General features: G+C 42.7%; 1 protein-coding gene across 1 annotated transcript in view; it reads left to right on the top strand.

Annotated features, from left to right (window-relative positions):
- The window catches only part of EPHA4 (EPH receptor A4), a 104,477-nt gene that overhangs the window by 82,557 nt on the left and 5,997 nt on the right, over positions 1–15,923 (top strand). Inside the window, exons 9-15 of the mRNA XM_030954495.1 lie at positions 2,163–2,221; positions 2,984–3,097; positions 3,279–3,464; positions 7,356–7,417; positions 8,167–8,376; positions 10,871–11,020; positions 13,419–13,612. Of these exons, the coding sequence (XP_030810355.1) occupies positions 2,163–2,221; positions 2,984–3,097; positions 3,279–3,464; positions 7,356–7,417; positions 8,167–8,376; positions 10,871–11,020; positions 13,419–13,612 (975 nt within the window). The remainder of the gene's footprint in view (positions 1–2,162; positions 2,222–2,983; positions 3,098–3,278; positions 3,465–7,355; positions 7,418–8,166; positions 8,377–10,870; positions 11,021–13,418; positions 13,613–15,923) is intronic.

Here is a 15,923-nt window from a genome sequence, read left to right on the forward strand (position 1 = left end):
TCCCTTTGTTTCCTTTGCTTTTTGCTGCCTTCGAGTTTTAGTGGGGGAAGGTTATTTTTTAATCTGTTGTGAGGGTGCTTGTACTTTTTAAAAATAAGATAAAGAGAATTTTTTCATACTTAAAATGCTTTCATGCACAAAGTCTGTTTGCATTTTGTATTTCCCATCTGTGCCTGAACATTAATAAAATTAATTTGAAGGATCCTGATTAAAATGCAGAATCTTCTTTTTCCCTTTTTTTTCCTTTCTTCTGAGAGAAGTTGTACAGTACCTAAAACCATCTCTGCAGTCCCCTTAGCTGGCCTGGTCTTTTGTGGCCTTGGGTGAGATTTGTGCTGCCCCTTCCTTCTTACTCAGTTCAGTAGCTGGGGGCAGAACATCCTCCCATTATTTCACTCAGCTCTGTTATACCAGTGCTGTAAGTTGTGGGGTAAATAAACTGTTTAAGTAGATGTTTGGATCCAGTGTGGGTTTTAATAATGCTCTTCTTGTGATTGGAGCCATTTGTGTTTCAAGAGAAGAAGCTCCCACTGGTTTGTGGTTGGATGTGTACCTACTTTTTCTGTCTGAACACAAGTCCTGTCAATGTTGGGAACTGTGACCCTTGGTTCAGATCAGGTTGTCTTCACATGTCAAACAGGACTTTTTTCCTTCTGTTTAATGGTTCATTTGTATTTTTTTATTCTTGGCACAGTGTGTTGTATGACCCAGCCCGAGGACTGCAAAGGGAAAGACTGGGAATGGGCTCCCAGCTGACAGCAGTGGGAAGCTGCCATTCCCCACAGGGCAGCTGCAGAGTGGGAAGTGAGATGCTTTTTGCTAAGGGGCAGAGGGGTTTTGCTGACAGGAGAGGTATGGTAAGACTCAGGGAGATTTGCTGCAAGTGAGGGGCTCTCAGTTATGTCTTTTCTTCCTGTTACCTGTGAGTTTTTTGACCCCTTTTTAAGTCACATCTTACAGGTTTTTGTTGTATCTGCTCCCAATTTCCTCTTCTCCTTATTCACCATTTTCAGCCTGTTAATTAACCCAGTGTCACTCTGGTGTCCCTGGCAGGCCTGGTTGTCCCCTGCCCCACTCCAGGCAGCAGCTGGACATTGCTGGCAGTGCCACTCTCCCCTCCTGTTCTCCAGGCTTGGTTTCTCCTTCTGCCTTCCCTCTTCTCTCCACCCCAGCCTCTTGCCAGTCAGCTCTCCTGGGTCTGCCTGGGAAATTTGGATTTCCTGGGAACAGGCAAACTGAGAGTAAGCAACAGTAAACCCTTCTCTCCATCAGGATCTGCTCTGTGCTTGGTTCTGAGCACTCAAGGATGGGTGGGTAAAAGCCCAAATCATTTCTCTGCATCCTACATACCACTGGATGCTGGGCAACTTCAAATTCCTACACATTTGGCTGAACAGACTCCTAAATATCCTCCCTAATGGACTAACTTCTTGTATTAGCTTTTTGTAATGCTCCTTGTCCATTGGAGCTGAAAGCTGAACTAATTAAATGCATAAGTAGATTACAGTATCACAGGTGTAGGTGTAGAAGTAGTAATCTATAGAATTAACATACTCTGCTATGCTATTGCCTCCTGCTCAGAGAGTCAGTAGAGGAGTTCTGCCATCAGGAGTTCTTCAGCCCCTTCAATTAAGCAGTGATTAAAAGAATAAGCAAAATCCTTGGGATCTTAATTTTTGATGGTCAGGGTTGGTGGTTCTTCCTTTTTTTCTGCTGAGATCCCAATTTCTGTGTTAAGAGACATGTTTCCAGTTTTAAATTTGCAGTTAAATAAGTGTATTGATGTTGGCATTTGCCTAATGATGTTTGAAAGTCAATCTACCAAAACACCTCCTTGTAGCATTTCCATCCCTGCGTGGTAGGGATAAAAAGCAATTTGGGCCCTCAGTTGCAAAAGTAAGTTTGAAGAAAAAGTGACTGAAGCACAAACTTTTTTTTTTCTTTCTTTAAACGCTGAGATACAAATAGATTTGTGCTTCCTTGGATGCTCTGTTGATGCCAGTAACACTTAGGGGAGTGTGAGGATCCTCCTGCCCTGGTTGTGTGTTGTGTCATGGCTGTGGCAGGTGCCAGCAGCTCGAGTCTCTGCAGGTCAGGACAGCTGAGCTGCTTGCAGAGCGGGATCCTCCTTTGCACTCACTTGCTGTGCTTTGTTCTGACAGGCGCAGCAAGTACAGCAAGGCCAAGCAAGAGGCAGACGAGGAGAAACACTTGAACCAAGGTAAAAGGCCCTGGTGCTTGGGGGTTTTGGTTTGGGTTGTGAAACATGGCTCATGTTCTGGTGCTCAGGAAATAAGGGATTGCATTCCTCTTGAGGAGAACACGTTTCTGTTTTCTCCTCCTGCTTCAAAATTTATTTACTCTAGTAACAGGGAAAATAGAAGTGTCTGGGTAAAATGTTTTGAGGGTACAGAGAGGAGAAGGGTTTATCATGTTTTTCCATTGTTCCTTGCCATTGAAAGATACCTGTTCTTAGCCACTTGATTTCTAGGCAAGGTTTTTCCCCACAACACACTGCTAAAGCAGTTTCTGAATGGGCCAGAGGCAATCCTGCAGGAGAGGGGGTGTGAACTTGGCTGCCTTTTTCCAGCACTGAATCCTGTTGTTACTTCCATGTACCAAACCCAGGACCTGGGCTCAGAGTTTCCTGGCTCCTATAGGAAAAAGGGATTTGGTGTTTTAGTCTCACAGGTCCCTGACAGGTTATGCTAGTGATGGCAGTGATTTGTGAAGCTCATTAATTGGCAAAAGCCTGATTCCTTACATCAATAATGGGAAATACTAAATGTTTACACTTAAAAATATTGTACTGGGGGGAAAAATACTTAAGTCCTTTCTTCCTTATCAGTCATTCCTGGCTTACAGTACATTTTTATTGTACACTCTCTTTGCTGTTGTATATCATTAAGGCTTCAGTCTCATATGTTCTGTGTTCAGCAGCATGTAGATCAGTGACTTCAAATAAAACATTTCTGCCTTGCAGGTGTTAGAACATATGTGGATCCTTTTACATATGAGGATCCAAACCAAGCTGTGAGGGAATTTGCCAAAGAAATTGATGCCTCCTGCATAAAGATTGAAAAAGTTATTGGTGTGGGTAAGTGCCAGAACTTTTGCATTTTTTTTCCATAAATACACTTTTAAATTTGCTTTTAGGGAATGTGTGATCCTATGATTTTTGTATGACAGTTCTCCCAAATGTACTGACATAACAGTTTGACAACACAAGTGCATGCTTCAGGCTCCTGACCATGGATTCTTGTGCCTTTTTCTTCAAGGGGAGTTTGGTGAAGTGTGCAGTGGACGTCTCAAAGTGCCAGGAAAAAGAGAGATCTGTGTTGCTATCAAGACTCTAAAAGCTGGTTACACTGATAAACAAAGGAGAGACTTTCTGAGTGAGGCCAGTATCATGGGACAATTTGACCACCCCAATATCATCCACTTGGAAGGTGTAGTTACTAAATGTAAGTAGGTCATTTTCATGACAAGTCCAATTTAGAAGTCACTGAGAAATTAAGTCTGTATGGTGTGTGCTGGCTTTTTTTTTTCCCTTCTTACCCTCTTTCCTGTAAAATGACAGATGGAGCAGATTCACTGATAGCTAATAGGAGGAAATCAGTGCAGGACAAGTCATTAATCTTGTTGTCAGCTATAAATGGGTTTACGGTTTCGACTGATATTCTATCTGTAGGCAGCTTGTACAAGATTTTGTAGAGGGAATTAATACTGCAGGGGTTGGCTTTTTTTTTTTATCCCTTCTTGCTATGCCAAGCAGGCATCTTTCACATCTTTGCTAGACTGAGATGATTGTTACAGGATAGGCAAAAGCAGATGGTGAGCGAAGAATTCAAAATGATGGGGGAAAAATACCAAAACAAAACTACACAGTCATATGTTTGAAGTACAAAGCACAGATGTAAGGAGCAAGCCTTTGAAATGAAGCAAATGATTTTAGTGTGAAATTTGCTTATTTGTTTTCTCTGATTTACAGGTGTGCTAATTTCACTGTGCAGAATTTACCTGGATGATCTTTTTGTTTGCTTTGTTTGGGGTTTTTTAAGTCTGACAGTGCTTTAGAGAGTGACAGTGCTTGCTGGGTGCTGTCTGTAGGCTAGAGCTGAAAATGCACCTGTGAGACACCAGTGCTTAGGGCTCAGCTGAAAAGGTGCCACTGCCATGGTGCAGATATTGTCTCTGCCCAGCTGCCCTGGGGAGCATGGTGGCAAAGCCTGGCTCTCATTGCTAATCCTAAAAGACTCTCTGGGTCCTGGGGCTCATGCTCAGGGTGGCATAGAAAGCAGGCAGTGATGTTGTGAGCTGCTGTCAGAGTGGACTTTGTGAAGCTCACCTTCTGCAGCATGAGGAACATGAATGCAGGGTATTAATAGTGGGAGCAATTAAAATTTGAGATGGATGAAAAGGTGAAAAGTAAAATAATCACTAGATGAACAAAGTACCTCCCATAAAAGGTTATCAAAACCATCCGTTCCACTGTAAAACTCTGTCCCTCTTGAATGTCAGTGAGAGCTGATACTTACTCTGCCACTTTAGTTTCTGGAAATCTTACCCCTGCTCATTTCTGTTGCTGTCTCCTGGTCTGCCTTCTCTCAACAGTAGAAAATGGCTCATACAGCGTGTGGCAGTTTGCTTTTAAAGGCAAAGAGCAGTTTGGACTAATTTTGGCCATCCTTTACTGAGAGCCTCGCTCAAAACTAAAATTAAAATACAGTACTCTGTTTAAATTTGGAAGGTCTGAGTGTCTCTCTGTGTGATTGTTATAACAAAGGGGCTGTGATCAGGCCACAGTGTTTGCCTCAGACAGTGATTGTTTTAGCACCTCAGTAAAAGAAAGACAACAGGGGAATCTTTGTGTTGCAATCCCACTGAGGCTGGAAGCCCCTGAGCTGCTACAGCTCCAGCACTTATAAATGGCCGTAGGCATTTGCATAATGCAGTTGTCAGTGAATTCAAATGATTGGGAATTTTCACCCAGGGAGGAGGTGGCAGTGTGACCTGGCAGTGCCCCGTTCCTGGCTCCCAGTAAGTGATGCTCCAGCAGTAACACGGCTCCGTTACTGCCAGCTGCACTCCTGGGGAAACAGGGCCACTTAAGAGCACATTTATCTCCATTTCTCCATAGGTTTGCTGAATGCTGTGATAAATGGATGCATTTAATAAACTGAAAATTAAAATGTGAGATAAATAGTAGTATAGATGGGGGTTGAGAGAGGCAGCAAAAAACCATGAATAAATTATTGGCTGCTAGTCAAGTACTTTAATAATTGACTCGCTGATGGTAACTTCTCCCTCCTCTCTCTATCCCCCCTCCCCTGCTAAAGAAGTGTCTGAGTAATGAAATTACATGTTAATGCACTGAAAGAGTCTTCCTTTTTTCCCTTCTACGTTGACATAGTATCTTTTGATTGAAGAAGGTTAATTAATACTCATTTAGCTGTATTTGTTCAGTGGAAGGGTGGCCGTCGCTGTTGCAAAGCATAAATGAAACACTGCCATATGCAGATTTGGTTGAAGTTTTTCCTCTTTCTACCAAAGAATGCTTTCAAAGGTGAATTGCAGGGAGGATGATGTTTAATCACATCCTTTTACTTAAGGATGTGCTCAGCCAAGGTCGCTCAGCCCTTCATCCAGAGCAGTTTGCTTTATGCAATACCATTGCTTCTCTGCAACATTCAGTAATGGCATTTCCCAGTCATGCTAGCTTGCTTGGGACCAAACCAGTGATAATTTGGATACCAGCAGGGAAGGGAAGTAAAAGCAGGAGTAGTAAAAGGCCTGTAAAGGGTAGGTTGGGACCGGAAAGGTGAAATAAGTAATGATGAGTGAAATAAGTTACATATCGCACGTGCATGTTGGCCTAAGTGAAATGTGGTAAAATGTTCCTACAGTTAGTCCCTATAGTATATGGTTTTCTAATTAAAAAAAGGTTACTTCAGAACCAGAAATCCCTGACAAATGAAGAGAAAAGAATCTTGGTGAAAGATGCACTGAGGTAGAAACTATTAGGGGAATGTTAAATGCTGCAACATTTCACGGTAGGGTAATTTTTGGAGATGGTTGTTCTGGAGCAGATCCTTGCCGGTGACAGAAGCAAGGAAAAATTAAGTAGTTCTGATACCTCCCATGCCAAGATGCAGTTAAGCTATCTACAGTCTGGATGACCTGGCCTTTGAAGCCTTCTTTCCCTATGATGTTCCCTTATTCAGACCTGCTCCAGGAAGTAAAAGCTGAGTTTCTCTGGGACACCATCTTTTATTTAGGAAGAAAACTATAGTTCCTGTAGGTAAAGCATAAGAGAGAGGAAAGTTTGCCATGCCAGACAGCACTGATTGTCAGGTGCTCACCTTAAAAGTGCTCATCTTGTGACTGGGCTTTTGCCATTCAACCTTTGATGAGTTACTTCTGTACTTCTGCCATAGCTCTTTTGAGACCTTATCAGACCAATTTCTACAAAAGTCTGTATGTCAAATATGCAGTAGGATCTAACTCCACGAAATATTTAATGTTCCTTGCATGCACCTAAGTGTTCTCAGTTTCAGCACTGTGTGATCTTTATAAAACTCTGAAAAGCAACATCAAGCATTATTGGTGTGTATGCTGTTGTTTTAGGCAGGAGAGTGCCTAGAAAGCATCCCCCTGTCAGTAGCATTGCATTTCTCCTCAGGTTACCCAGCTTGGCCCTTGTTGCAGCATGAGGAGCTGGGTGCTGCTGAGCTCTGTGCCCCCTGTGTGACACAGGGCTCTGAATCATTTTGCCCCTGGCTGACTTCAGGAGGCAAATGGCTTTGGCTCATTTATAAATAACGAGAGAAACACAGAATACAAATTCAGGACCATGAAGGTTGAAAGGAACAGCCTACATTTTTCATTCTTGAATCCAGTTGTCTTGGAATACCTTGTAGCTTCTGGCAGTTTCCAACTTGCCTAAAGCATTGATCTTTCAAAAAAGACAGAAAGACCAAAGCATTCACGAATTCCATTTTCTGCTCTGTGAACAATATATAATACTAAAGATTTTTGTCAGGTTTGGACAAATCTGTTTCTTGTTCTCAATTATCAATTCACATATTCCTTAGGGAACAGGAGCCACTTTAGTTAAAGACCTTGTCAAAGAGTCAACCAAAGGGTTAACCTTCCAAATGGGCCCATTAAATGTTTCTGTCCTGTAATATTTCATCTCTTGCTTCCCACAGCTGAGGCATAAGCTTGGTGCGTTTCAAATTAAATTAGATTGTGTAAGCCAGGTGTCTTGGCAGTAAAATCATGTGCAAGCCATTTTTATCCCATTAACATTGGTGTTCATCAAGGAATTGTGTTTTTCTTTCTGCACACTCTAGGTAAGCCAGTAATGATCATCACTGAGTACATGGAGAATGGCTCCTTGGATGCCTTCCTCAGGGTAGGTGATTTCTTCAAAAGCTAAGGAGATTTTATATGGGGAAACTTTTTCTTTTTCTTTTTCTTTTTCTTTTTCTTTTTCTTTTTCCTTTTCCTTTTCCTTTTCCTTTTCCTTTTCCTTTTCCTTTTCCTTTTCCTTTTCCTTTTCCTTTTCCTTTTCCTTTTCCTTTTCCTTTTCCTTTTCCTTTTCCTTTTCCTTTTCCTTTTCCTTTTCCTTTTCCTTTTCCTTTTCCTTTTCCTTTTCCTTTTTCTTTTTTTTTTCTTTTTCTTTTTTTTTTTTTCTTTTTCTTTTTCTTTTTCATACTGAAATTTGCGCAGTTTTAAAGAAATTATGTTTGTACTTGGGAAATTCTGTTTTCTGGTGTTGCTTTTATTGAAAACCAGAATTAATATAAAGTGGAAGAATATAAAATAAATTAATTTTTAGAATAGCAGGATTTTAAATAATCCATGTTTAATGTGAACAGTTCTGACTTGCTCCATTTTTGAAGGCATTGCAGTGCTGTAGACTCATTAAAATCAGATTCATTGCAAACAGGATACTGCATCACTGAAAGCTGTGACAGAACCTCTGGGTTTTTGCTTTACTGGTGAATTATAGACCCTGGTGAGGAGAGCGAGGAAATAACATTGCATTTTATTGGAGAGAAGATGGGAATCCGCAGCTCTGCTCTTTGCCAATTTCAGAGGTGGCAATAATGTAGCTTTTAGCTTAATGCTCTGTGATTTTGCTCCTTTCCCCATATGCAGAAGAATGATGGCAGATTCACAGTCATCCAGTTGGTGGGGATGCTGCGTGGCATTGGCTCAGGGATGAAGTACCTGTCTGACATGAGCTACGTGCACCGCGATCTCGCCGCTCGCAACATCCTGGTCAACAGCAACCTGGTCTGCAAAGTCTCTGACTTCGGCATGTCCCGCGTGCTGGAGGATGACCCTGAGGCAGCTTACACCACGCGGGTAAGGAGGGAAGGAAAATGGCCATGTTGCCGTGCCTGCATGTTGGTTTTGTCTGACTGTGTGGGAGGTGTCAGTGGTTTGTTTTAAAATAGTCTCAGTCACAAGTGAAAACCTAAATCAAGCCTAAAAGTAAACATTGGCCTAGGCTCCACAGCTCCTATAAATTGATGTGGTGTTGCTGCTACAGCAGTGGCCACAGCAGTATTTCTTTTCTGAGGATGTGACCCTTGTATTCCTCTTGTTCCTTCATCATGACACAGCATGTGACAGGAATCTGGTGCCAGAAATTAGAGCCTGGACTTCTGTTCCTTCTCATATCTACAAACAGGGTTTCCACATGGCTGCTCATACTCATGTTTGATATAGAAGGTGTAGACATGCCACAAAAAAATTAAAAATATGCATCCACTTTTGCCAATCACAAAGCCAGTCATAAATTTGACCTAAATTATTTGGACCTGGAAAAGTATTAGGTCTGGATTCCCATTTTTTGTTTCTTTTCCATTTTATCTATATTTCAGCATCCCACTGTTAGGTAATTTTGCTAAAGCCATTTTAATATGCTACACAAAGAATAGGGCTAATGCAGGTATTCTGGCCACAAAACAACATCCCAGCCATTACCAGCCTTTGTACCAATACCTCTGATATCAACATGCACCTAAAGAGAAAAATTTGGTTTATAAAGTCTCCTTTTTTTATTGCTTCTTTTCTTCGTTTTTAAATATCTGCCATTCTCCATCTGTTCTCCCTAGTGCTGAGTTTGTTTGCAGCGCTCAGATCTTGCTGTTTAATCCCAACACTCATCCTTTAATGGATTCTCAGCTCATTACAGGGAAGGATAGACTCCTGTAGTATTAAATGCTGGCCAGCCTTGGTCTCTCTCACTCATAAGGGTGGCAAGTGGAAGAAGCAGAAGCAGAGGTCTGAAAAGCTGTGTTCAGGGAAATCAGAGTTTAGATAAGCACACAAGGGCAAGACAGAAATGACTGAAAAGCTTCTCTTTGAATTTAGCAATTGAAGATATGGTATTGTTGGCTCTCAGGAGTAAACTAGAGAGAGTCAATGACATTTGCTTTACAGTCATTGTCTTCATTTGGTATCAGTAATGAAGGATCAGGGATATTTGGATTAACTCCACTGTGCTCAAGCAGCTAAATATAAAGAGCTTATTGACAATTTTTAGAGTGACAACCATGTATAAACAATGTCAGTGCATCTGTGTCTGAAAGGAGGAATAAAGCTTTTGCATAACCAGAGAGGCTGTGATAGAATGCAATTTTTTAAAGCAACATTTTTGAAGAAAATGATGTGTTCTGCTCCTGTTAGTAACTCATTAAAGTGAGAGCATCTTGTAGTCACCAAGGCACATATTGCCACAACCTGATTCACAAAGGGCCTGATGCAAAGGCTGAAGCAGCCAGGGGAAGGACCCCTTTTGATTTGCCTTGGCTTGGAACCAGTCCATATTAAACACTTGAGAGATATAGTAGAACAATATACTCATAAGTATGCACACACTGCACTCGGTTATGGATAAAAGCTATCTAGGAGATGGCTGGGAAAAAAACCCGACCAAAATAAACTTAATCAAAGAAGCATAAAAGCAAATGAAAAAAAATCCAAAAACCTTTGTTCAGCTTAAGTCATTCCCCAGATGGAACTGCAGGAAACCAAAAGCTCAATTAAAAACACCTTGCATATTAGCATAAACAAAAGGAGAAATCTCTGGCCTGGGATCACTCAGCTAAGGCAAAATCAGATAAACAGGATGGAGTGAGTTCCTTTTTAAACAGTGTAGGACCTCAGTGGCCCAAATCAAATGGCCAAGTGTTGTTTAAAAGAAAAGTGTTGTAAGAAGAGGCAGATTTCTCCAACAGGTATTAAAAGCAGCCTTGTACCCTGGTTTGGTGTTGAACTTGTACTCCAGGGTCTGGGAGAGCCCAGAGGCTTGCTTGCCTTCTCACATCTCTGGTTGGAGTTGGGATATTGCCCATGGGAAACACCACTGTATTCATAAATCTTCCCAGTTTATCCTCTCTTTATTTTACCTTTTTAAAAAGCAAAATGTTTATAATCCCATTTTTCTGAAACAGGCCAAACAGGTCAGACAGGCAAGCAAGGAAATAGTAATTAACAGCGTGTAGTTATTTGTTTTGTCAACTAAATCTCTAATATGTACTCTGTAAAACCCCTGGCTTGTTCTCAGGCTTCAGCATAGCCCTGAGCAGAGATCTCTTGGAGGGCTGATAAAAATACATTTAACAATTTACCGGTTCTCCTCCTGGTGACTGAAGCAAGCAGATGGGCAGCCTTGCCTCCTGGTTGGATCTGACAGCTTTATGGCGAGCACGAGACAAAGTGGCTGCGTTTTTCAGAAGGGCTCTGGAGCTGTGCACAAAAAACCATTTTGTACTCGGAATACACAGAACAGTGTCAGCCACACACAGCACTGCATTGACTCACCAGCCTGTGGTTCTTTCCCTGGTGGCAGGGGGGCAAGATCCCCATCAGGTGGACAGCTCCCGAGGCCATCGCCTACCGCAAGTTCACCTCGGCCAGCGACGTCTGGAGCTACGGCATCGTCATGTGGGAGGTGATGTCCTACGGGGAGAGGCCCTACTGGGACATGTCCAACCAAGATGTGAGTGTCCTGCTGAGCTGCCCTTGCCTTTCCCCTCATCGTGCCTTCATCTTTGTCCTTAGGTGTCTGCTGATGTGTTTCTGTGGCAGTTGCTATGTAGCTATAAGATGGTTATTCCAGGTTTTTAAAAGGGCATCATGGGTGGTAGACTCCTGTTTTCTCAGGGAACCTCTCTGGAACTAAAGTTCCTTGAGTATTTCAAGCTTTGTCTAAGCTCACAGAATAGACGATTCTCAAGTTAGGGTCTATACACAAAGGTTTATTTGGTTTGATCTTTTAAATGTAAAAAAAAATAGCAATTAAAGAAAAATTGGAATAATTTTCTTGAATAAAGAAAAGGAAACTAATATATTTAAACTGTCAAATCATAATACTGTCAAGAGAAGGAAGATTTGAATGTTCATATTATATCTTGAGTTTACGGAATGTTTTTAAGAGAAAAACACTTGAATTTGATTTGGCTTCCTATTGGTAGTTAATTCTTGAAGTTCCACTATGCTTATAACTCTTCCAGGTGATTTTATTTCTTGTAGGATATCTAAATCAACACATAGGAAATCCAGTTCTGATTATCAGTCAGAGCATCTTTGTGACAATGGCATAGCTGTCCCCTGAGGGCATTAAAAAGCAGCTTTTGTAAATGACCATTCTTAAATTATGCATGTCCTGTTTAACCATACCATCTGGACTACTTCAGTGTGGTCCAAGAGGGACTGTGCACAATGGCTGCTGTTCCAGTAGAGTATTTAATAATAATGCTAATAAGAGCTTTTGCTAATAGAATTTTTATTAAATGGAAAAAAAATCCCACTGAAAATGAGGCCTAGATTATCCATAAATCTTTTCCCAAGGGATTTACAAGCAAGTAAGGAAAGAAGAAAATGGTAATCTGAATATACAGCCATGGGAGTGGTTAAGGCATTTTACAAGTCATCTGCTTTCTTCTGTAGAACTGAACGTTTTCAAAGAGTGTCTAGATGTGGATGGCATTTAATCTAAATGGGAGATATAATTTTAATTTCCTTCTGATGTGAAATGTCTCTTCTGGCACCCAATCTTGCCTTCCTTTTGCTAACAGGAAGTCATCAAGACTTAGCAAGAAAATAAAACACCAGATGTGTCTCAGTTATATCAGGCATGTCTGCACAGCACAGTGGAGCTCCCTGCAACAAACAGCTGCTTTTATTAGAGCTGTTTATGTTAGGCTGGTGTTCACTGAGACTGTGCACTGCTAGACCACGTTGAAAAGCTGGCTTGAACAAGACAGGGAAAGCCAATATTAATGTCTGTGCACACTCTTTACAGTCCATAGCATAGATGCCTTTTTTCTTCCTTTTTTCTTCCTTAATGATGGCAAGAGCAGTTCCTCTCACAACAAAGCAGAAGGGGATTTCAAATGATACTCCATGGGTGTTGAATCAAGAGAAATCAAAATGATCTTCATACTTCCTGGAGGAGTGAGAGCCACTTTATTTGTGGTCACTGAATAGCTGCTAATAATGCAGCATATCCCTCACCTTGTCCTCCCAGTGGATTTTAGCCACTAATTGGACAAGTCCAGAAGGAGAGAATTTAGTGCAACTCAGTCTCTGAGCACTCCTGGTCTCTAGTCTCATGGTGAGTCCTGCCAGCAGTGTCATATTGATTAATTCAGATCTGAAGGCTCCTGGGTCATGTCCCTGTCATGTCAGAATTGAGTTCTGGTTGTGTCCCATTCTCCTCAGAGAGCTAAGAAGCCATTAGAGCCTCTGGAGTGCTTTTTAGAGGGTTTGAAGTGATTTTAGTCTGACTTTCTCTGGGTTCTGTTAAATATGAAATACATACTTAAGATGTGTTGGACTTTTGTAAAGCTGCACAAAAGGGTTCCCATCTCTGCATTTCTTGGCTCAGAGCATACAGCAGTGAGGGAGCAGGTTCTCTGCAAGGCCTCTCTTACTGACAGAAATGAGCTAGCCGGGAGGACAGGGGGAGGGAGTGATCTGCTGTGCCTTAAAAATGATGGGGAAAATACAGTCTCAACATACTGCACCCGAAACTGGCTGATAATTAAGACTTACTGTAGAGCTGTTGCTTCTCCAGCCTTCTGTCCAATGAGGCTGGTTGCTTATTTCTAACCAGGGCTCTTCTGTCATCCCTGTATCCCATGTGCTTTTTTGTGACAAATTGCCCTGCTGTATCTGATGTCTGCTCTGGGTACACTTTCAGTTTCGAGTTGCTGAGGAGAAATGACAGTTCTGAGACCACCAGCTGTCTGAGTCCGAGTGCAATTTTCCACATTGTATCACTTAACTGGGGATTTGTCACTGTAGTCTGGACAGCCCTAGCATAAACCTACTCGGCTGGTGGACTGAGCAGGGTGTGATGTTGTCCAGTGTCTCCCTAATTGTGCTGTTTGCAGGTGATCAAGGCCATCGAGGAAGGGTACCGGCTGCCCCCGCCCATGGACTGCCCCATCGCGCTGCACCAGCTGATGCTGGACTGCTGGCAGAAGGAGCGCAGCGACCGGCCCAAGTTCGGGCAGATCGTCAACATGCTGGACAAGCTCATCCGCAACCCCAACAGCCTCAAGAGGACAGGCAGCGAGAGCTCCAGGTCAGCCCTGCTCTGGGACGGACCAGCGAGCACAGGGGAGGGGACACACACGGAGTGCAGGTGGCACAGGGAGTGCAGGTGGCACAGGGAGTGCAGGGGACACACACGGAGTGCAGGGGACACACACGGAGTGCAGGTGGCACAGGGAGTGCAGGTGACAGGCAGAGTGCAGGTGGCACACACGGGGCGCAGGTGACACACACGGGGCGCAGGTGACACACACGGGGCGCAGGTGACACACACGGGGTACAGGTGACACACACGGAGTGCAGGTGACACAGAGTGGCACACACGGAGTGCAGGTGGCACAGGGAGTGCAGGTGACACGCGGAGTGCGGGTGACAGGCAGAGTGTAAGTGACACACGGAGTGCAGGTGACACACACGGAGTGCAGGTGACACACGGAGTGCAGGTGACACAGAGTGGCACACACGGGGTGCAGGTGGCACACACAGAGTGCAGGTGGCACACACAGTGCAGGTGACACAGAGTGGCACACACGGGGTGCAGGTGGCACACACGGGGTGCAGGTGGCACACAGCTCCCAGGGCCAGCCTGCACAGCAGCTGCTGCTCTGCGTGGGTGAGCACAGGGCTCTGCTGGCTCCGTGTGGCCTCCAGGGCACTCAGGCTCAGCCCTGCCAGCAGGAAAGGGGAGTGAGCAGAGCTGTGGTGGATCACACCAAGGCTGAGTTCCCAGCACAGCCTTAAGCACGTCTTGATGCAGGCAAGCTCTGCTGAAAAGCAAAGTTTGCTGCTTCTCTTTCCCCTTCTCCCCCCGGTGAAAGGGCTTGAGTGGGTAGGGTCACCTCAATCAGTGCAGCTAACAGGAGTGATGTGGTTTTCTGCAGGAAAAGCACATCATCAAGTTTTATAAACCCTAAGATTTGTGTAGGATTTGCAAATGAGCGTTGCAGCATTACAGCCAACGCCTCGCGGGCATTGGGAAGGTGTGGATTAATTTTTATGTGAATTTGAATTTAATTTTGTGGAAAGCCGGTTTCATGTCTCCACCGATCCCGCATTACATTTGTTTTGTTTGCTGAGCATGGTGTACCTGGTATGTGCAAGAGAAGTGCAGCAGGAAGGAAAACTCCCAGAGTTGTAGGGTAAAACCAAAATAGCTTTGTTGGGACAGATCAGCAGTTTGTGTAAGCTGGTGAAACACTGCTGAAGTAATAGAAGCTTTACTGATCTCTACCAGCTTTGGTCCATTTTTTCCAAATGTCTCTGCTTTGTCAGGTAGATTTGTTTACAGCAAATATGGGAAAAAAGTTTAAAAGAAACAAGGAAGATACTAGGAAAATGTTTTTTAGTAGGAGAAAAGGTCCAAAAATATGCATTAGCCAATGCAAAATTAAGTTTCTTGAATCAGTGGGGGAGTAACAGAGATTCTGTCACAGCCTCCAACAGAACAACATCCTTTTTTAAGCTTGTATGTCCCTTTGTGAGTCTTGCTTACAATGTATGTCACCAGAAGAAGGATCATTAACACTGTGAGGCCACTATCACCACCTCTTCCAGATTGCCCTAATCGCACTGGGAGCCTGGCAAAAATGTATCTTCCCTCGAGGTTTAAATAATTTACGTGGTGAGAATCACAGTATGATCTGCTGTGATAATTTGGTTGAGGAATCACAGTATGAGCTCCTCCATTTTTGCTTTCTTTTCAATTTACAGGTGGTCTTTGAAAATATATAGGTTTTCCAATAGTTAATAACCTGTTCAAGGTCATTCTCTGTGTATGTAAGTTAACAGCCTGTTCAAGGTCATTTCACATTCATGGCTGTTTATAAATATTTTTTTGTCTTCAGAGTAGGAATTTCAAATATGCGTATAACATTATTAATATATGACTTCATACATAAAGTATAATTATATATAAATAGGTTATCATCATTGGTCTTGTGTTAGATAATGCAGTAAAGAGTTGAACCAAGTATTGCCAGAGTGTACTCAATGCCTCAGGCAAGACCTAACCATGCTATTGCACACCTAGTCTTTGATGATGTGCATTTTCAAATAAATTGCTAAATGATAATTGTTTTGATGAGATAGATAACACTAATTTATAGTGCTTTAATGAAACTGTGACTTATGATATACATGAAATAGTAAATGCAATATTAATAAGAGAAGAAAATGTTGTAAAAATAATTATTGGCAAAAGTGTGCAAGGCAAAATGAGAAGCACATTCCACAGTGCAAAGAAAGATCAAAGCTGGTGTGATTCCCGCCACTCCTGGCACACACTTGGTCAGGAATGGATTGATTAAAGAGGGGATTAACTCCTGCTGTCCTGAGTTTGATTG

This window comes from Camarhynchus parvulus, chromosome 9 (assembly GCF_901933205.1).
Source record: "Camarhynchus parvulus chromosome 9, STF_HiC, whole genome shotgun sequence".
In the NCBI taxonomy this organism is placed as follows: domain Eukaryota; kingdom Metazoa; phylum Chordata; class Aves; order Passeriformes; family Thraupidae; genus Camarhynchus; species Camarhynchus parvulus.